The sequence below is a fragment of the Nesoenas mayeri genome, assembly GCF_963082525.1.
Source record: "Nesoenas mayeri genome assembly, chromosome: 12".
In the NCBI taxonomy this organism is placed as follows: domain Eukaryota; kingdom Metazoa; phylum Chordata; class Aves; order Columbiformes; family Columbidae; genus Nesoenas; species Nesoenas mayeri.
The window spans coordinates 23,282,716-23,302,276 of record NC_137547.1 but is presented as its reverse complement, the minus strand read 5'-3'; the positions used below and the strand labels follow the sequence as shown (position 1 = coordinate 23,302,276).

Sequence of the window (19,561 nt, the reverse complement as noted above, 5' to 3'; positions counted from 1 at the left end):
CTCTGGAAGGTAAAAAAACAAACCAAAAGCAAACCAAACAAATCAAAACAAAAAGCACAGAAAGGAAAGGGGGGGAATTGATTCCAGCATTCAGAATTTCTTCGACCTGTGGCCCCGTTACAGGCCGTGGCGGGCAGAGCCCTTCCTGCGGCGGTGACGGCTCGCTGTGAGCCAGCGGAGCAGGGACCGCGGTGCCGGAGCAGGGCAGGGACCGCGGTGCCGGAGCAGGGCAGGGACCGCGGTGCCGGAGCAGGGCAGGGACCGCGGTGCCGGAGCACCGCACACTGACACCCCACTGAGACCTTCCGGTGAAAGAAACAGCTGATCGTCTCACGTGAAAACACTGCAAGTTAAAGAAGCACTGTACACTGAATATGGAAAATCAAGAGATTAAACAGCTGGATTTTTGGTGCATATTTTCAATGATTAAGGTAATAAATTCAACAAGGCTACACCACATTATTTTAATATAACTGAAGTGAAAGTATGTCTGCATTTTGAAATCTGGATCCACTTACAAAATTAATCGAACAGGCAAACAGAAACATCCTCCTACACACAGTGATGAGCACCCATCGCACCGTTAGGAAAGTAACCGCTGTACGTTATGAGAAGGTTGGGTGCTGCGTTACTGAGGGGGAGGGTGCGCGGGAACAAGCGCGATGTGCTGGAAATCGCTCACAGATGCTTCGAACAAAACTGCTGGGAAAACAATATTCACAAATAGAAGTCTTCAAGTTTCTGGAAGCGACCAGCCAGCCAACCAAGAACGGCGCTGGGAGCGCTCCGTGCGCCCACACGGCTGCTGCGCCGCGGCTGCTGCCTCGCGCGGGCGGGCTCGCCTTCCCTGCTGACCCCACCTGCGCCCAAGAGACGAGCACGTTGCTGTACACCGTGCAATTTTCTGCACAACTAGAAAAACACCAGTGATCTTAGCAACACAGTATCAAAATAAAGTGTTTATCAACATCAGTAAAGGTACAAGTTTACTAAAAAAATGCAAAATCTATTTGCTTGCTCTGTTTGTTCTGTCTGTATCGGCAGCAGGAGTACACAAGGTCATTTGCCGCAGTACGTGTAGAAAGCTGTGCTGCAGTCCATTCTGTCCCATTGTGGTCAAAGTACATTTGCCATTTTTGCTGAGGAAATGGAGTTATCTACCATGTAGGTTTTACTCATTAAATTGGACACAGGAGCAACTGACAATTAGAACACCAACAGAAGCACTGTCTACTTGATTCTTCAAGACTGGTCTGCGGTATCTTCTCATCATTACACTTACCAAACACAGGAAGGTCATGAGCAAATTGGTTTTATTTTGCCATTTCCTATATACTGGCTCCAGTAACTCAATGTTCGGGAAACAAAAAAATAAAATAAAATTTAAAAAAAAAAAAAATCAAACTACCTCCTTTTTTTTTTTAAATCACCGAATGATTTGTAAATCAATTATTTGCCGTCTTAAGTTTTCCTTGTTCTTCTATCGGAACCTTACCTTACAGATGCAGCTTACCACTGTCTCAAAAAAGTATAATGGGTGTTCCTCTACTTGTGACACCTACAGAAACTCCCACCCTTTCTATGTCTAAAAATCACAGTGTTGTCAAGCTATCTCCATCGCAGATTTTTATACAGGATGACAATCGTTTCACCCTTTCAAAATGCCAAGTCTCTCTTTACTGTCACCAGCATAACCCCCGCGCAGTTAAAGGTCACTTCCCGCCACCCCTGCGAGCCTGACGAGGACCAGTGACTCACGATCGATCTCCAGGTTAATCAGCATCATCTTTAGATGCATCGTCATTTTACCCCCAGTGGATCTCCCAGCTGTCTCTTCAGAAGCTTGCTCGCTCTCGGAAAGAGCTTCCAGCTTCTCTCTCATTCTCCATCTGCGTTTTCAAGCATCTCCCAACTCCATCTCATTAGACTTCCTCTCCAAATTTGACTCCTTGGTGTGCTTGTTTTACTTGTCTTTCTGCCCCCAGGAAACCCAAACAAAGCAAACTTCAATAGAAAAACACCAACAGAACTAGCGATTTGAAACAGAGGAGCGCTACTGATTGGAAATAGAGTATTGGTTTTGCAATTTCTAGGGCATGCTTTTCTTTCAATAGAAAAAGTCAGATGATAGAGGGGTACAGCTGTTTTTTTACCACATTCACAGCACCATTTCCATTATCTTTAAAGTATACACAGATTACGAATTACTGCAGACAATGCAAAAATAAAAGTGAACTTTAACACTACATGATTCTACTGATGCAGTGAAGTGCCACATTAAGCCCCCTCTCAAACACAGCACACTCCTTCGCTCCCAGTTGAAAGTGTAACTTCATATTCAAGTTCTTTACAATGACACCCTATTTTAACTTCACCAATACGGAGAACTGTGTGCTGCAGAGATGCGTGCCGATTTAAGAAGAGTACCACGTTGCTAAGTTAAATACAGCTCATCAAAACATAGCCAAAATCACCTCCACCACAGCTGCATGTTTGGTGCAATCTCTACTTTTCAGACAGCCCAAATCACAGTTCGAAAGTGTTGATCTCATTTTCTCTCTTTTTGTATTGTTTCCAATTTCATTAGTAAAACCTATTGCAGATGACCATTTCCTCCACAGGAATCACAAATGTACACCGACAAAACGGAACAGAACGGGCTGCAGCACAGAATATAACACAGACTGCAGCCCAGCATATTCCGTACGCCAATGAGCAACACCAGCAGCTTCAGAGAGACTTACTTGCATGGGAAGAGCCTGTTATCGCCGTCAGTTTTGGAAGAGAGCGGAGGTGACCTCGGAAAGCTACCGCGGGGAATCCCTGCCCCGGCTCCGTAGCAGGACAGGTTACCTTCTGAAGCGCGAAGTCTCCCGGGCAAGCGCCATCTCGTGACATGCGCACGGCTTTCCGCATTCTGACTTATCAAGTCTTTGGTCTTGGACAGTAGCTATGTGGTGTTAGCTTTCATCATGCAAGGTTGTTTGCAAGGAACATTTCTTAAAGAAGAGCTATATACTCTGCAACAGAGAATAATTTGTTTGCCTTAGTCCCCAATTAATCTCAAAATTTGAGGCACGTAAGCTATATTCCAAGTAGATTAATGTTTCGTCTTTACTTGTTTCATTGTTTATCAGTCTTCATTGTCTTTTGATAATTACGGCACTTTTGAATGCTCTTCCAAACCAAATAATTCTATTTACAGCCACCACTACAATTATACAGTTTATTTAAAAATCACCATATTCCCTGAACTTTTTAGAGTTTTCCTACTCAGGTACAGACACAGGTCTGTAGAATAAAATTCATCATTATGTGGATTACACGAGTTCTGTGAACAAAGATGGTCCATAGAACAAAACCTAAAAATCCGAAGTGTGCATACTCCACCATGCATACAAACACACAGCCCACAGAGACTGAATAAAAGCAATAAAAGGATGCCCACACGTTTGCCTAACTTCTATCTCATTGCCAAGAAAAAATACTGTGGCAAAACTGTACCAGATAGTCTACTCCCCGCTTTTATTTTGTTCCTCTCCAAAAGGTTCGTGTTGTCTCTAAGAGCAGATTAAGGACGCAGACGGCCGTCCCGCGGTGCCGCTGCCCCGCTGGCAGGGCGGCCAGAGCCGCGGGCGCTGCCCGAGCGCGTCCCGCCAGCCGGCGCCGCTCTGCAGTCACTGAGGCACGAACACCCGCGCTCGGAGAGAGCTGCACACAAAACACCTATACAAAAGTAACTACAAGACAGACAGATTAGTGGACATAGACGAAAGCTGAACAATTAGGCACAGTGAGACTATTGTAAAGAAAGATGAAGAAGCTTCACAAAGTCTGCTCAGCTGACTGCTAAAAGAACCAGCCCTTGGAGAAGGTGGCAGACCTGGCTGCATGACTCAACCTGTTGAGGTTTTATTCTCCTCTATTGTCAGTTTCTGAACGCCCTTAAAGAAAACTACCACTCCCCTACTCCATCATGTTCAGCTAAATAACTGGAAATGAATACATTTTAAAGCACCTTCAGATCGCTCCATTCGGACGTGACTAACTCAGAGACACACTCATCTAGTTCCTATGGAGGCTCTATTTCTAATACCTGACAAGTTACGGCAAGCTGGAGGCACACAGGGACATGGTCTGACGAGCTTTAGTCTAGCCAGTGCAGAGAACAGCAGCACTGAAAATACAGTCATGCCAATTTAGCTGCAGTAAGGCCTAAAACTTAAAAACATATCCCAAGAAGGCCGCACGGTGATCACCAGCCTGTGGCACTTGGCTTTTACAGGCGCGTCTCCGAGCTAGTCAAGCCAAGCGGGCAGAGGCAGCTCCGCCCCGCGCCGGGCAGGACGCGAGCCTGCCGAAGAACCGCGGGACCGCGAGCGCCGCCCGAGCGCCGCGCTCGGCAAGCGAGGGAACCTGCCGGTTCCTTCACCTCTTTATAACCGACAAACAGCACATGTTCACTAGAAAACTAGCGCAAAGGAAAGCCCAACAGTCCTCCCCTCAACGTAACTTCATTTCTAGAGGAGCATGAGAGCTAGTATCTCACTTGTAGCTGCACTGTGCATGCACAGACTCCTTTGCGCACACCGCGGTTAAAGTAATGAAACAGGCTGCAGGGCCGCTGACTTGTGTCACTCAGACAGCACTCTGCAGGCCTGGCCACAAGGCCTGTGACAGCCAGGGACAAGACGGAGCTATCTGCAGGCACAGGGAACGTAAGCTACACTTTCCTTTTAATTAAAAAAAAAAAAAAAATCAACCCTTCTTATTTTTAATATTCCATTTAAAAATCACTGTAATTTAAGATTAGAAATTAGAGTTGATATGCAAGCAGTTGGTGTGGAATTCCTTTAAGCTAATTTCGGCTATGGAAACAGCAGGCAGCTGTATTCGATTAATCGCGTAGGGCTGCTTTTTCCCCAGGCAGAGGCGGCGCAGTTACGGTCCCCGCAGCGCCCCCGGCACGCTCTCGGTGTGCTGCACACCCGGCACGCTCTCGGTGTGCTGCACGTCACCTCCGACCACAGCCCAACTCAAACCACCTACCAATGAAGTGTTTCTTTAACGTATGCAAAATTTATCCTGCTTCAGAAAGCAAGGCGGGTCTGTTCCAATTGATTCACGGTCTTCCAGAATTTCATGTGTCAAGTTCTTCTGCAAATTTCTACACAACTGGTAATTCAGCCAGCATTTTGACCACAAAACCAAAATAGGTTGGCTACATTTACTGTTCCCATAAGGCCCAGAGGCAAGCTAATACACCCAAGAAAACAAAGTTAGAGGAACAGTGGGATTGCTGCAAACAGAAATTACGTTTGGGTCGAATATTTCTTCCTTGCATAAAGAGGTCATTTTATTAGTCACAACATTATTTTTGAAGACATTTGTTCACAGCCTTAAGGATAAAGTTTTACTACAAAAAGCTGTCTGTGACCATTTTTATTATGCTTCAGGGCTTTGGTTTGCTTGTTCCTGCAAAAGAAACTGTTTTAACACAGTTCTTGAGAAAGCACTTTCCAGATGTTACCAGCGATACTACCTGCCCAAGCGCTTGTGCCGCGAGATAAACCTCGGTTGTCACACGAGGCCGCGCCACACGCAGAGAGCGCCCGCCCCGCTCAGCGCCCAGCGGGGACACGCTGCTGAGCAGACAGCCCCGAGCAAGAGCCCCCGCTACATCAGAACCCCGACGGACGCGCTGCTGAGCAGACAGCCCCGAGCAAGAGCCTCCGCTACATCAGAACCCCGACGGACGCGCTGCTGAGCAGACAGCCCCGAGCAAGAGCCCCCGCTACATCAGAACCCCGACGGACGCGCTGCTGAGCAGACAGCCCCGAGCAAGAGCCCCCGCTACATCAGAACCCCGACGGACGCGCTGCTGAGCAGACAGCCCCGAGCAAGAGCCCCCGCTACATCAGAACCCCGACGGACGCGCTGCTGAGCAGACAGCCCCGAGCAAGAGCCCCCGCTACATCAGAACCCCGACGGACGCGCTGCTGAGCAGACAGCCCCGAGCAAGAGCCTCCGCTACATCAGAACCCCGACGGACGCGCTGCTGAGCAGACAGCCCCGAGCAAGAGCCCTCGCTACATCAGAACCCCGACGGACGCGCTGCTGAGCAGACAGCCCCGAGCAAGAGCCTCCGCTACATCAGAACCCTGACGGACGCGCTGCTGAGCAGACAGCCCCGAGCAAGAGCCCCCGCTACATCAGAACCCCGACGGACGCGCTGCTGAGCAGACAGCCCTGAGCAAGAGCCTCCGCTACATCAGAACCCCGACGGACGCGCTGCTGAGCAGACAGCCCTGAGCAAGAGCCTCCGCTACATCAGAACCTCGATACGTCCACATTTTGGCACCAGAGCATTCAAGAGTATTGCTAAACTACATCAAGACCCTGTGATACTAAGATAACCTAAGAAACACGTAGGTGACAATTTGATTTCAAATACATTCTAAATCTGCTTATGTATTTTACTTATGCAGTTCCTCACATATGGCTGGACTAAACCAAACTCCTATTCACTCTCAAAACTGTTATGAAACCCCTTTCTTGGTTCATTCAGAAGACCATAACAAATTATTCAACTTACAATTATATTTTTGCAGAAATGGTTATCTATAAATTTCATAAACAGAAATCAGATATTGCTGCTTTTCTTAAATTACTCACTTCCAACTGCTTAGCAAAAATCCTAATTCAACACTGGTAACAGTCCAAAGTAGAAATCTTATTTAAAAATAACAGTAATTTTAAAAGACAGCCCATTCGAAACGTCTGTTTCCTCACGGACACCACCAGCCAGAAACACAAAGCGTTTCCAGCATGAGAGCTCTGATCACAACCTCATTACCGGCCGCAGAGCAGGCAGCTGGCACCACAAACCTGACACCCAGGAATACTTGTTTTCACTCTGACTACAAAGTAGCCAATATTATCCAAAGCACTTTTTTCCATGCAAAAAGTAGAAAGCCATGATTTAAAATTTAACTTTCAGATTTTTCAAAGCTAAAAACGAGAACTTCATTATTTTGCAGTAGCAAAAGATTGACAGTGACGTTCCAAGCTCAGAAAAAACAGTTCTCGAAATTTTTTGAAAGCTTCTTTAAGTTTGGCTTGGAGGTGGTGTATTTTTGGTATTTTTGGTGGTGGTGGGTTTTTTGTTTGGGTGGTTTTTACACCAGGAAGAGGAGAAACAGGAAATCAACAGCATTGCCCCGGTTAGACAAACTCGCTGGCAGCGGTGAGGGACAACTCGGCGGACCCGCTGTCGCCGGCCCCGCAGCGCCCGCGGCCGCACGCGGAGGGCGGGCACGGCGACCCGCCGTCCTGGGACAGCCAGAGTCGCGCCGCACAGCAGCCTGTGCAACGAGACGGCCGCACCGGAGCAACGAGCCGCGGCACACGGGACACGGCCGTGCCCAGCGCCTTCGGGCGGCACAGAACCCCTGTCCCCTGAGCGCGGGCTCCAACTGTCAGTGCACAGCGAACCCAGACACGCTCCATCAGGAACTGCAGCTTAAACGGCAAATACTGACATTCATGAGTATTTTAAGAACATAATGTGTTCACCATCCTAAGGCTAGTACATAACATTGTTCACTGCTAAACTGACACTGCCATTAGAGTTTGGAGTTTACTGAATACCCAACGAGTAATGGTGTGCTTCCTAAACTTCTATAAGCACTATATCGCAGATAGCAGCACATATTTATAACCAGCTGCAGCTTCTTTTCACAAAAGTGACATCAACAAAGCACAATTTCACTAAAAAGTAAATTTAAAAGCTGTATTGTTGATAACATATTAGTTCTTCTGCAACGGAGCAGAGTTCTAAAGACTCCACGTTTGTGTTCTGCATGAAAGAAACAGCCAAAGCTTTCCCAGACAGTAACTGGGCAGCAGAGCACAGAACTAAGTGTACAAGGGAGCACAGGTCTTTGACAAATGTGCGAAGCTACCGCCAGGCCCTCACCGCGCGGTACGGAACAGCCTGACCAGCCGAGCCCACCGATTCTACACAAACCAAGGACTTAGCAATTCAATAATCCTGCGCTCCAGAAAGCACAACAATTTTATTCCTCAGTTAAGACAGACTGATACTATAAGAACACTATAATCCTTTGTAGGTATTAATATCAACATGAAGTACTTACCCTTAAGCAATAACTCTCTGCCATTTTCAGTAATTTGGTTTACCATTATTCTTCTCTCTGTTCGTAGCACATGCTTTAGTAAATGCCTTCTCTGTGAAGTCCTGAGGATCGCGTGAGTTTAATAATATCGTATTCCCAAAAGAACTTTGTTCTGCTGCAACGTTCAATGAGACCGATCTTCAGGAAGCAAAAGGGTTTCTTACAGGAAGCTGAACTGACACTGATTTAATCCTGGAATTATAATCCTTTCAACACTGATAAAATACGCAAACGTCAGGATCTTAGTGCGCGTGCTGTTCGCGAACCGCGACGGCAGGCTCCGTTCAGAGGCACGCTGCCAGCTGTTTGCACACTTGTTCAGAAAAGCCTGTGCCACAAACCTACCGCTGGGAGCGTGGAATGTGACAGCGTTTTGAACCTGCTAATGCCATGAAAAGTATAGCTCTGTGACGTGAGCCCTCCAGGCACTGCAGCTTTCAAGTGAAAACAGTGATGCATTTCTTTCCATCTTCAATACCTTTTAATATTATTACGCATTAATGGACAAATAATACACAAGATCACCAAAAAAAGCGCACATCAGCATGATGGAGTCAAGGTTTCTATAAGATACATGAGTAAATACTGACTTCATGATTCTGAGGAGCTGATGATACCAGAATCCCTCCATCCTGCTCATCCACAGGGAGATCCTCTGGATCCTCCACCCAGCCCGACCCACGTTGCTCCGCAGGGGCAATCACCAAGAACGCCGGTGCCATTAGAGACGCCCAGTCACTGTTGAGAAATTGGGTTTAGGAACTCGCATCACTTAGGAGCTTTCATAATGTAACTTGTCATTGCCAGCCGAAAAAAAACACTATAAAAACAACCTTTGTACTTCACTGTAATCCACTTCAGAGGTTCTTTCATGTGGAACAACTCCAAACCACTTCTCCTGACTATCCTCCCTGAAACTCCATCCCTTCACATGCACGAAGGCACCTCAGATACAGCACGCCCTGTATCAAAATACAGCGAGAAGCAGCATTCCAGCATTTCCCTGCCTCAGGAAAAGCCTCTTCACTTGCTGTAAAGCCTTCCCACTGTCTCTGAGAGACAGCAACGCGGGGCTGGGAGACCAGCATGCATGTTCCATGCAATATTCAATTCACCTTTCTCTCCGATCCCCAATACAGAAAACTGCTTTCAGCCCTATAGCTGTTCAACTGACCACGGCCGTGCAGCGAGGAAGAAAACCCCGCAACGCGCACCACCGTTTCAGACACGTCTGCTCCCTTCTCCTGCTCGGCCTGTGCAGGGAAACAGCTGCACAGACACGAACCGCGGAGCGGGAACAGGGACCGTGACGCTCATATTGCCACCGGCTCCAAGAACTTCCTGCAGGAAACACGCGGAGACAGAGGAGAAACGAGCCAGGGTGCTAAGGGTCTTTAGACATACAGAAAATGTAGGTTTACTTACTCCGAAAATTTCAATGTATGTACGTTCTCTGCCTTACATACCATATAAATTACATTAACAGATATCTACTATCCATTAATGGAAGACAGCACAAAGACATCTGTAATCAGTTACAGCTTATTGTGAAGCTCTGAATGTTATTATTAAGTTTTCAGTTAACTCATATAGAAAGTGCTGAATATCACATTTTTCTTACATTTGAGAAGTACTTTGTTCCATATGAAAACAAAATGTGTGAAAGATTTCTTTTTCGCTAAGGAAAAAAAAGACAAAAAGCCAGAGCTAAGCTTGTCTGCGCTGCACGGACCAAGAGCCGGCACCGGCCTCCGGCGTGAGGCGCCACAGCCGGCCGGCCGCCGCGCCCCGCTCAGCGCCAGGGCAGGCACAGCTCAGCGCCAGACCTCCCCAGGCACGAGCCCCTGCACCGCACCGAACGCTCCAGAGGGGCAGAGCGCTCAGCCGGCTTGTTAACCATCACAGCACAGTGCTCGTCAAACACATCTATCCCAACACACACTCACGGAGAGCTCACGGGCCTTCCAAAATAGCACTAGACACTTCGCACTGTGCGACACACGGCACAGACCAAGGCACGGCCGGGAAACCCAGAGGTGGACGCTGCACAAGTGACAAAGCTCAGGCTGCTCAGCCTGCAAGCGCAGACAGGGTCATAACAGGAATCAGTGTTGCTATACATAATTCTATGAAAAACAACTATACTCCAGGGCATAAAAATGTGTTTTACTGCAGTAATCAGCAATTTAAAGTATGCAAGGGCAAGTCCCAACAAGTCTGCCCTCCTTAGGAGTTACCTCGCTCAGCAAACGGGCAGCTTCTAATGGCACAGCACAAAAATTGGTTTTTTCCTTGACGTGGACGTAAAAGACAAAAGTTTTGGATGGCCTGACCTGCTCCACCCTACGGAGGCAGCAGTAATGGCCAAATGATGTTCCAAGTCTCTCACATAAACACAAGAAATTGCTGGCTACTGGTTGAAGAAAATGAAGGTTGGTAATTAGACTGTAGGAAAGAAACAAGGTACAGTTTTGTTCTGGCATAATTAGCTTGAACCTACACATAGTGCAGCACGGCTGTGCCTGAACACCCCGCTCCGCGCCAGCTCGCCTCTCCGGGGACCCCGTCACGCAGCCCGGGCTCCAGCTCCCCGCAAGCTTCCCGCAGCGGCCCGCGGCGCTGGCTCTCCCTCGCACAGCCGTCGATGGACTGCGGCCTCGCTACACTGCGGCCGTGTCAATCGATGGCAGAGCCGGGCCTGCAGGACAGTGCAGGTCACTCGGGTGGACCAGGCAGGAGGAGGCAAATGAAGCACCGCGGATGCCAGGGGACAGACCCGCGGGAACAGGAGGCCAACCCAGGCCCCGAACGCCTCTGGCAATGCTGCTGAGCCCTACGGAAATGAGCTGCTCGCTCCCCGGCCAGAGCGCTGTGATCACCAACACGAGGTGGGACGATGCCCGTCCCCACCAGCACCCATCTCCTCCCTCGCCCAGCAAAACGCCGTTTCATGTACGTTTCCAACAAGCCTTGGGCTGTCTCCAGCCAGCGAAGCGCGGCTGACCCGGCGGAACCGCCAGGCTATCAACCTTCCCCACTCCTCCATAAGCTAATTGAGTCAAAGCTCTTTTGGGGTAATTAGTGCTTTATTCTGCACATCAAACTCCGCCTCCCTGTCCTACAGAGCAGAATGAAGATCAAGACATGATTAAGAAAAAATTCCACCAAGTACCTTTAATAGCAGCAAAAACTTTTGGGAAAAAAATAAAAAGTATTCCCAGAACTGTTCTAGCCTACACCTCTGCTGCTCAGACGGGAAATAGGAGTGCTGGAAAGCAAACAGCCTTCTCCAGGACAAACCTAGTAACCTGCCACTAAACCCAGCACCCTATTACATGGCCTATTAGGAACAAACATTACTCCTTTAACACAGTCGTTTCTTTTTACGGTTAAGAAACGACAGTTTGAGACGCAGGAAACAGCGTTTAAAATGAGAGTCACTCAGGACTAACAGGCGGCACCCAGCTTACAACACAACCCGCGGATGGCTGTGCAGAGGGACCAGAACCACACACAACAACGCAACCCGCGGATGGCTGTGCAGAGGGACCAGAACCACACACAACAACACAACCCGCGGATGGCTGTGCAGAGGGGTCAGAACCACACACAACAACACAACCCGCGGATGGCTGTGCAGAGGGGTCAGAACCACACACAACAACACAACCCGCGGATGGCTGTGCAGAGGGGTCAGAACCACACACAACAACACAACCCGCGGATGGCTGTGCAGAGGGGTCAGAACCACACACAACAACACAACCCGCGGATGGCTGTGCAGAGGGACCAGAACCACACACAACAACGCAACCCGCGGATGGCTGTGCAGAGGGACCAGAACCACACACAACAACAGTATAGAAACGCTATCACATCCAAAATCCTGAGAAGTTTACCTGACATGCATTGTAAGAGCTGTATTTTTCCTGGTCATGTAGACATTTTATGTTTAATGACAAAACATATTAAATGTATGTCAAATATTTGATTTTGCTAAAAGACTAGTATTTTTTGTGTGTGATATTTCTTTATTTTGCTTGCTTAAAAAGAACATGGTGTTTGCTTAGCCCTCACTACAGCTGCCACTGTGAAAGATGCACAGTTCTCCGTGCATGACAAAGCCCAAGTACACTGAAACAAATCATCCAAAGCAGCTCAAGCGAAAGAAGAACAACAGTACTACTCATTGCTAATGGGTCACTTGGCATCACTTAATTATTAGTTTTCGATAGGCATCTGTTCAAGAGATTTTACTAAATCAAACGAAAAAAATACTGAAACTTTCTATATCTGTGAGAATAAAAAGATTCAAAATTTCCAATGTAAACATTACCGAGGACAACTGAAATGTTCCTACACTGTAATTCCAAGAGGCTTCAAACCAGGTCTTAAAATGGTGCACTTTTCTCTCTGTAGCTCAGGTCACAGATCAAAGTATTTGAAGAAAAACCTTGAACCACCAGGTTGAAGACACAAATGCTTTGATGAAATAAATCTTGCTCCCACATATTGGTGATGACAGCAATTTTTATGTAACATAAATAAGTCTACACATGAAATTATCTGTTACATCACAGTCAAGTAGGGGTGTAAATCTTGACTTGGTCTTGGAAAGCAGAGTCCGCAGTGCAGCTGCTCGCGCCCCGTGGCGCCGGGTGACCCCGCTCCGGGACGGCGCTTAAACAACGCAGGGACCACCGGGCTGCAGCCTCCGCAGGCCGGCGGCTGCTCTGCAGCGAACTCCGTTTATTACCTTTGGCTACATGTCCCAGGCCACGAGGCTGCAGAGCACCTCCATCTCCATTCCACAGGGAACTTTAGAGCAAAAGCCAAACTTAAACTTTACACTGAAGAGCACGCAAAAGCGTATTCTTTAATTTTGCTGCAGTGGAGTAAAGAAAGAAAAACCACTATTTTCTTTAAGGAAGAAATTTACAAGAAGAAATTGCATAAAACGCACACAGATCAATTTTATATATGAGAGAGTTATGTACTACAAACACAAGGAACCCCAAAATGTATTTGAATTTCTTTAGAAAAGTGCAGAGATTGAACAGATCAACAAGAACTCCCCGAACAGCCTGGACTCAAGCTCCAAATGGGCGCTGGGCAAGTCAAAAGGGGCGAGCACTTGAGGCAGGCCCAAGGCAAACGCGGTCCCTCCAGGCGCGACCGCTTCGCCGTCGAACGCGGGCGCTCTCCGAAACGCGGGCGGTCAGCGGCCGCGCCAGACCAGCAGGTGACTGATGGGGGTTTTTAAATCTTCTCTTAGTTTTTTGCAATATACAGAACCACACATATGCAGTTATGGGAGTTGCTTTCAAATTACTTAGACCTATCACGAAGATCCTTCCCAGAGCTTTTCCAAACACCTGCAATACCAGAGCACGCACACAGAGGCCCACGTTCTCTGTGTCCAGCCGGCGCGCAGGCCCCGGCACGGGACAGCCGCCCCTCCGGCCACGGCTTCACCGACAAGAGGGGCGAGACACGTGCTCGCCAAGAGCAGCAGCTTATGCAGTAACATGCACTTCTCTCTCTCCCTAGACAAGTGTTTTTGTGGATGAACGAAGCCCTGCAAAGCTGCGTGCCGCCAAAGGGAACTTCAGGTTTCCACCACGGACTCCAGTAAAATGAGCTTCTCGGAGAAATTCCTTCACTTAGAGGCTTCAAAGCAAGCATGTAATACCATCTCCCCCACCCACCCAGGTGTTATAAATAGCTAATCATGTCACAAGCTCTCCTGCACTCTGATTTTTCACATACCACACTCTTATCTTTCCTTATCTGAAGCAAGAGTCCACTTATCTATGCACCTGTATTGCTGAAACGAGCATTCTGGAGGCTGGCGCTGGATCAGTTCTGTCCCAATCGCTGATCGCACAGAGAAAACATAAACGCAGGACTTCACAAGGATGACCCTGTTGCTGAGACCCCTTTCAGAACCTGCATTTCAAATTATAACCACTGCTATGCAACCTACAAGTATCCTTTATGGAACAGGAACAAATATTGACATATTTAGCTCCAAATTTACACATTAAACTTTCCAGAGAGGGAAAACAAATACCAAGCTTAGCAGAACAGGAAAAGCCTCGCTCATCAAACTGCAGCTCAACTGAAGAAGATGCGGTCCCCACACCGCTTTCAAATCGCCAGAAGACAGTTCAGCCACCTCAGTGTATTTCTATTCTCAGGCTGCTGTATTTCCTCACAAACAACCCCGAGCCGCCGCCCCGGCTCCTCCCAGGCCCCCTCCCCGACTTCGTTCTGCGGTTTTGAAGCAACACGGAAAACGCTGAAGATGCACGTGCCACACAGGTCACGCAAACACACGCCGATGCCACCGCTGCAGCGGCACCGCCGGCCCGCGCGGCACGGACCGGCACGCGTGCTGCCCAACCCGGCACGGACCGGCACGCGCGCGGCCCAACCTGGCACGGACCGGCACGCGCGCGGCCCAACAACCCGGCACGGACCGGCACGCGCGCTGCCCAACCTGGTACGGACCGGCACGCATGCTGCCCAACCCGGCACGGACCGGCACGCGCGCGGCCCAACAACCCGGCACGGACCGGCACGCGCTTCTGTCACTCCTGCTTAGCTCTAGTATCTAAAGCATTATATGACTAATTTTATCTTATCTCTGGACTTTGCCAAAACACCTACATGTAAGAATTAAGCCCTTTCAAAGGAATTTTTGAATTATTTGTGTAACCTCATTTAATGCATCTCCAAACATATTTTGTATGCGCTTTATTTCAAGACTTGCAAACTACAACTTTTACTAGTAAGTTACCATATATTACAAAAGCAGTGAACCAGGAAGAAGCTTAAAGTAACACTGCACTGTTGCCACACCAGAACTTCCTTTATCCACGGTCTCCAAACCAGGTTTTGCCACGGCCAGCGCCACCCGTCAGCGCACGAGGGCAGCGCGCACGCTGACGCGGGCACGGGGCACGGGCCTGCGGTCAGGTTAGAAAGCTGGTGCTGACAGGAAGCGAGTGACAACGGGAACACAAGCAGAGCGATCCGCTGGCAAACCCCAGGGCGCAGCCGCCGGAGCTGGCCGGTGACACCGGCCCGAGCAGCGCTGCCCCCGCACCAGCAGAGGCCTCGGGAGGGCAGCTCCCCACAGGCCGCGTGACGCGGCCGCGCTTCGGTTCGCAGGGCGCGCGGCCGCCGTGGAGCTGAGACGGCTGTTAAAGCAAAGCTTATTTGGTTTTTTAAACACCATTCAGACCCTCCTGTCTCTCTTCTTACCCTGTGAACCCAACCTAACATGTTGGCATTATTTCAAAGACTGAAGAGATGCCAAATCCACATTTCTCATCCTTGGTGATCCATGAAGTAGGGCTCACGTGTTTATCATAGGATCACAGGATAATTCTTTGTACTTCTTTTTCTAAATAGATGTCAAAATCTGTTACAAGAAGTGGCAGTTGATGGAACTTGTTTAGGAAAAAAAAAAAAAAAGTCTGATTTTATTCCCAAGCAAACACCGGAGCTATCTGGGAAGGCTAAATTACTGCACACTAATATCTTCTTCTAGGAATGGTTGCAAGAAATTGTGTTGTGTCACTTCTGCAGCATTTAGATGACACCGTATCACTTGATGTCCCAAATAAAGCAAAACTCAGAAAAAAAAAAAAAAAAAAATCAAACCCAAGGCTATGACGAAGCTGGAGAGAAACGGTGAAACAAGAATCTGCCGGCGTCGCAACTGACAGCCTGAGAGACCGAGCAAGGAGGCAACGCCAGCCAGTCCTTCCACGAGCCCCGTGACCAGCTGCCACAGCCGGCTTTGGGGGGCCCCTCTCCCTCCCACCTGCAGGCTCCAGGCAGCACCACGCAGCTGCTGCGTGTGCGGCCGGAGCTGCCCACCCCCGGCGCGGCGGCACCGCGCTCCCCGGCGCAGCGGCACCGCGCTCCGCGCAGGACCTGAAGGAAGCGCCAAGAACCAGAGGGACCACACGAGCGAGTGTGGAGTCCCCTCCACAGAGCCACAAACCCAAGAGACCTAGGGAGAGACAGAACAGCCCAGTGGGGAACAGCACGCTTGTCAGTACAGGTAGGCAAGACAGCATATCGTTATATGTACACCCTGAGGATATGAAACAAGACTTAATTACTGTGAGAGTAAATTAAAAAATAGAAGGCAGTTATAGTTCAAACAGAAACAGAACTAACTACCATATATTAATAGAGATGTTACTAGATATTTATCGGTTCTATAATAAAGAGTCTCAGCTAACTTCAAGCAGCACGGTTCCGTGCTGCAGTTGGAATAGCAGCAGTAAGAGATCAGTTTTCCAGCTACTGCTGGACTGCGACAGGGAGCTGAATATCTTGAAGAGCGCTGTTTGCATACATCCTACAGGCAGTCTCGTATCCAAATGACAGGCACGTTGAGTCGACCTTCCTTTACCCACCACGGCAGTAGCTTCCCCAAGCCAGACTTACCAAGCCAAGGCTGAAGCTAGCTAGTGGAGAAAGCACCCTGGGGGGTCTCCACCTCAACCTGCTGAGATGGGTGAAAAACACCTGTTACTTTCATAGACATAAACTATATGTTAAATAACCTGAGAATAAAACAGACCTTGTTTAAAAAATGAAGTGATGGCCCTGCTCCGCCTTTACGGCTAGAGCCTCACATTGCCTGTGATAACAGACGAGCTGGGAAAAGCACCTACCTTTCATAATTCCAAAATGCGCACATGAGAACTGGGAAGAACTGACATAGTGAATATGAGACTTATATAAGCTATGTGGTATATAAAAATCAAATTCCTTTGAAAACTATGCAAATAAAGACAAAAATAAATGGTACATATTTGAGATTGAAGCACCAGTTCACACAGAATTGAACCAGGTGACAAGGCAGAAATTGGACCTTGATCTCATGACAGTTGATTATCCCTCATCAAAACAACCCTTTTCTCTCCCTTAAGCCCAGGTCTGAGCAGCGCTGCCTCCCTTCCGGGATTACTGCGCATCCAATAAAATGCGCGTGTTGAAAAGTTTGACTGCACAGGCAAGGAAGAACAGGTCAGGTGTTTACTGCTTTTTCTTTTGTTGCCTACAGTCACACATGATTCACAGAGGGCAAGTCAGACCCACCGCCTGAGCCCTTGGAAGATCCTCTTCCTAAAGGTTAAGGAAGTACACATACCCAAGGCAGAAAAAAGAAACAGATCCCAAAAAGAGCTAAAACACCCTTTTACCAGAACTACTCCGCTCTTCAAGTCTAAGTGTGCTTAATTTTCTCACTAGAAACTCACTGCATTTAAATTGATTTATACCTAAGAGTCACAGCAGAACACCAAGACAGGCCAAGCACTACCATTAGCTGCATGATTAAAGAATGTACTTTTCGCCACCCAAAATCCCCTCCTACTTACGTGATCCTCTTCAGTAACTGGAATAAATTAACCGCTAACAAAAAGCAGCTCTGCCTAGCAGGAGAAGTTGTGAAAGCCACACAGGCACAATACACATGCTGTAGTGTTCAAGGGCCCGGTTTGAGAGAGACATAGCCGGGCAGGCGCATTTTTTAAGATGACATAAGCAAGAAGAGCAGTCACCTGAGGTTCGGCTAATTTAACTGAATTTATCACCCGTCTATTTTGGCAGCGAGGCACTGAAAATATGCGAGCGTATCTCCATCCACGTACTCTTATCACCTCTGGAGACGGCGGTTTGTGGGAGCAACGATAACACCCGTCCCCCCGCGCCGGCCCCGCTCCCCGCTCCACTCCGGGTTACAGACAAGTGGCTGCGGAGCGGAGCGAACCCCCGGGGCGGATCCCCCGGTGTCCGGCCCCGCCGCTCCGGGCAGCGAGGACACCCGGGCCACCCGAGGGCACCCGCCGCAGCTCCGCGGGCTGCGCTGCCACCGCCGGCTCCAGCCGCCAGGACCGCCAGGCGGGACGAGGCTCATCCCCGGGCCCGGCTCCCCGCGGGGCTCGCCACGGCAGCGCGCCCCGGCCCCGGCGGAGCCGCCGCCCGGCCCGGCAGACCCCGCGGGGGCTCCTCCTCCGGGCGCGGCGCCCCCCGCCGCCCCCGAGAGCCGCGACGGCACCGGCGCCTTTGTCTGCCGCGGCCGGCGGTGGCGGAGGGGAGCGGGGCAGCCGGGCTCGCCCCGGGACGCCCCAGAGCGGCCGCGCCCGCCGCCCCCCGCCCCGGCCGTGCCCGCTCACCGTCGGAGCTGACGGTGTCGTAGGCGTCCGCAGCGGCGGGCGCCGCGGCCGGCTCCCGGTAGTCCACCCAGCTGAGTCCTTCAACGCTGTCGTACTCGGCGCGGTGCTTGTCCTCCACCGGCACCACGGTGAAGTGCGGCATGGCTGGCGGGGCGGCGAGGGCTCCCCGCGGCACCGCAGCGAGGCAGGCGGGACGCGGCGCGGAGCCGGCGGCGCATTCCTGCCCCGTGCGGTCACTTCCTTTCAGGAAACCGCGCTCCTCAACTCCACCCATTCCCCTCCGAGCGCCGCGGCGGCGCGGCGGCCGCCGCCCCCGGAGCCGGCGGGTGGACGGGCCGGGGCCGCCCCGCAGCGACAGCGGGCGCGGGGGAGGGGGTCGCTCCGCCGGGCGGGCGCGCTCAGCAGCGGGGGCGCGGAGGAGGGGCCGGAGGCGGCGTGGCGGCGCGGGGAAGGGGGAGCCTTCCTCCCGCAGTCATCGTGACAGGAGCCGGCCCGGCGGGAGCCGCTGGGAGCGGGGCGGGGCGGGGCGGGCCCCCTCCGCCCGCGGCCCTCCCTTGCCGGCGCTGCCGGGCCGCCTCGGGGCGGACATTTCCCTCCGCCGTGCCCCGGGCCGCCTCCGGCCCCCTCCCCCCGCCGCCATTTGCTGGGCAGCGGCGCTGCGGGGAAGGCGCTGTCGCGCCGCGCCCAGGCCCGGGGCCGCGATTCCCGGTGCTGGGGCCGGCGGCCCCGAGGGGGCGAAGCGGCGGTCCCGCTGGTGGCTGCGGCGGGGGCTCCTGTGCGCTGCGGGCCCGGGGCGGGTGGGCGCGGACCCCCCGGCGGGCGATGCGGGGAGAGCAGCAGCAGGAGGGGGCGAGCGGGAGCGCTGCTGGGCTTGAAGGGAGCAGAGCGCGCCAATTAGAAACCCTGGCGGCTCCCAGCAGACCGTCAAACCCGGGCTTTGGGCTGATCAGCACCCAAGGGGTTAAAGGCGTGTGTCGCCCCCGGAGCGGGGCTGTTTTTGTGCAAGCGGCCGTTCGGTTCAGATGCGGCAGCTGTCCCCACTTCCGGTGTCTGCGGTGGTTTCTCGTGTGTCGCTCTCTGCTCCAGCTGCGGGAAACCCTCAGAAATAGCGTGGCAAACGGAGCGAGCCCGGGGAGATGAACCGTGGCTGCACAAGAG

At 50.8% G+C, this 19,561-nt stretch overlaps 1 protein-coding gene across 8 annotated transcripts in view; it reads right to left on the bottom strand.

Annotated features, from left to right (window-relative positions):
* Positions 1-18,855, bottom strand: part of SLC12A4 (solute carrier family 12 member 4) — a 49,553-nt gene extending 30,698 nt beyond the window's left edge. For 4 of the 8 annotated variants that reach the window (XR_013922655.1, XR_013922656.1, XM_080351649.1 and 1 more), the window contains exon 1: positions 18,404-18,854. Coding sequence is in view for 6 of the 8 variants with exons in the window: in XM_080351649.1 (XP_080207775.1) it covers positions 18,404-18,677 (274 nt within the window). In the remaining 2 variants the exon portion in view is untranslated. Of the gene's footprint in view, positions 1-2,744; positions 3,021-16,667; positions 16,725-17,605; positions 17,737-17,788; positions 17,883-18,403 lie in introns of those variants that run through there. The other 4 variants (XM_080351651.1, XM_080351652.1, XM_080351653.1 and 1 more) reach the window with 4 other exon arrangements.
* Between the last annotated feature and the right edge of the window lie 706 nt (positions 18,856-19,561).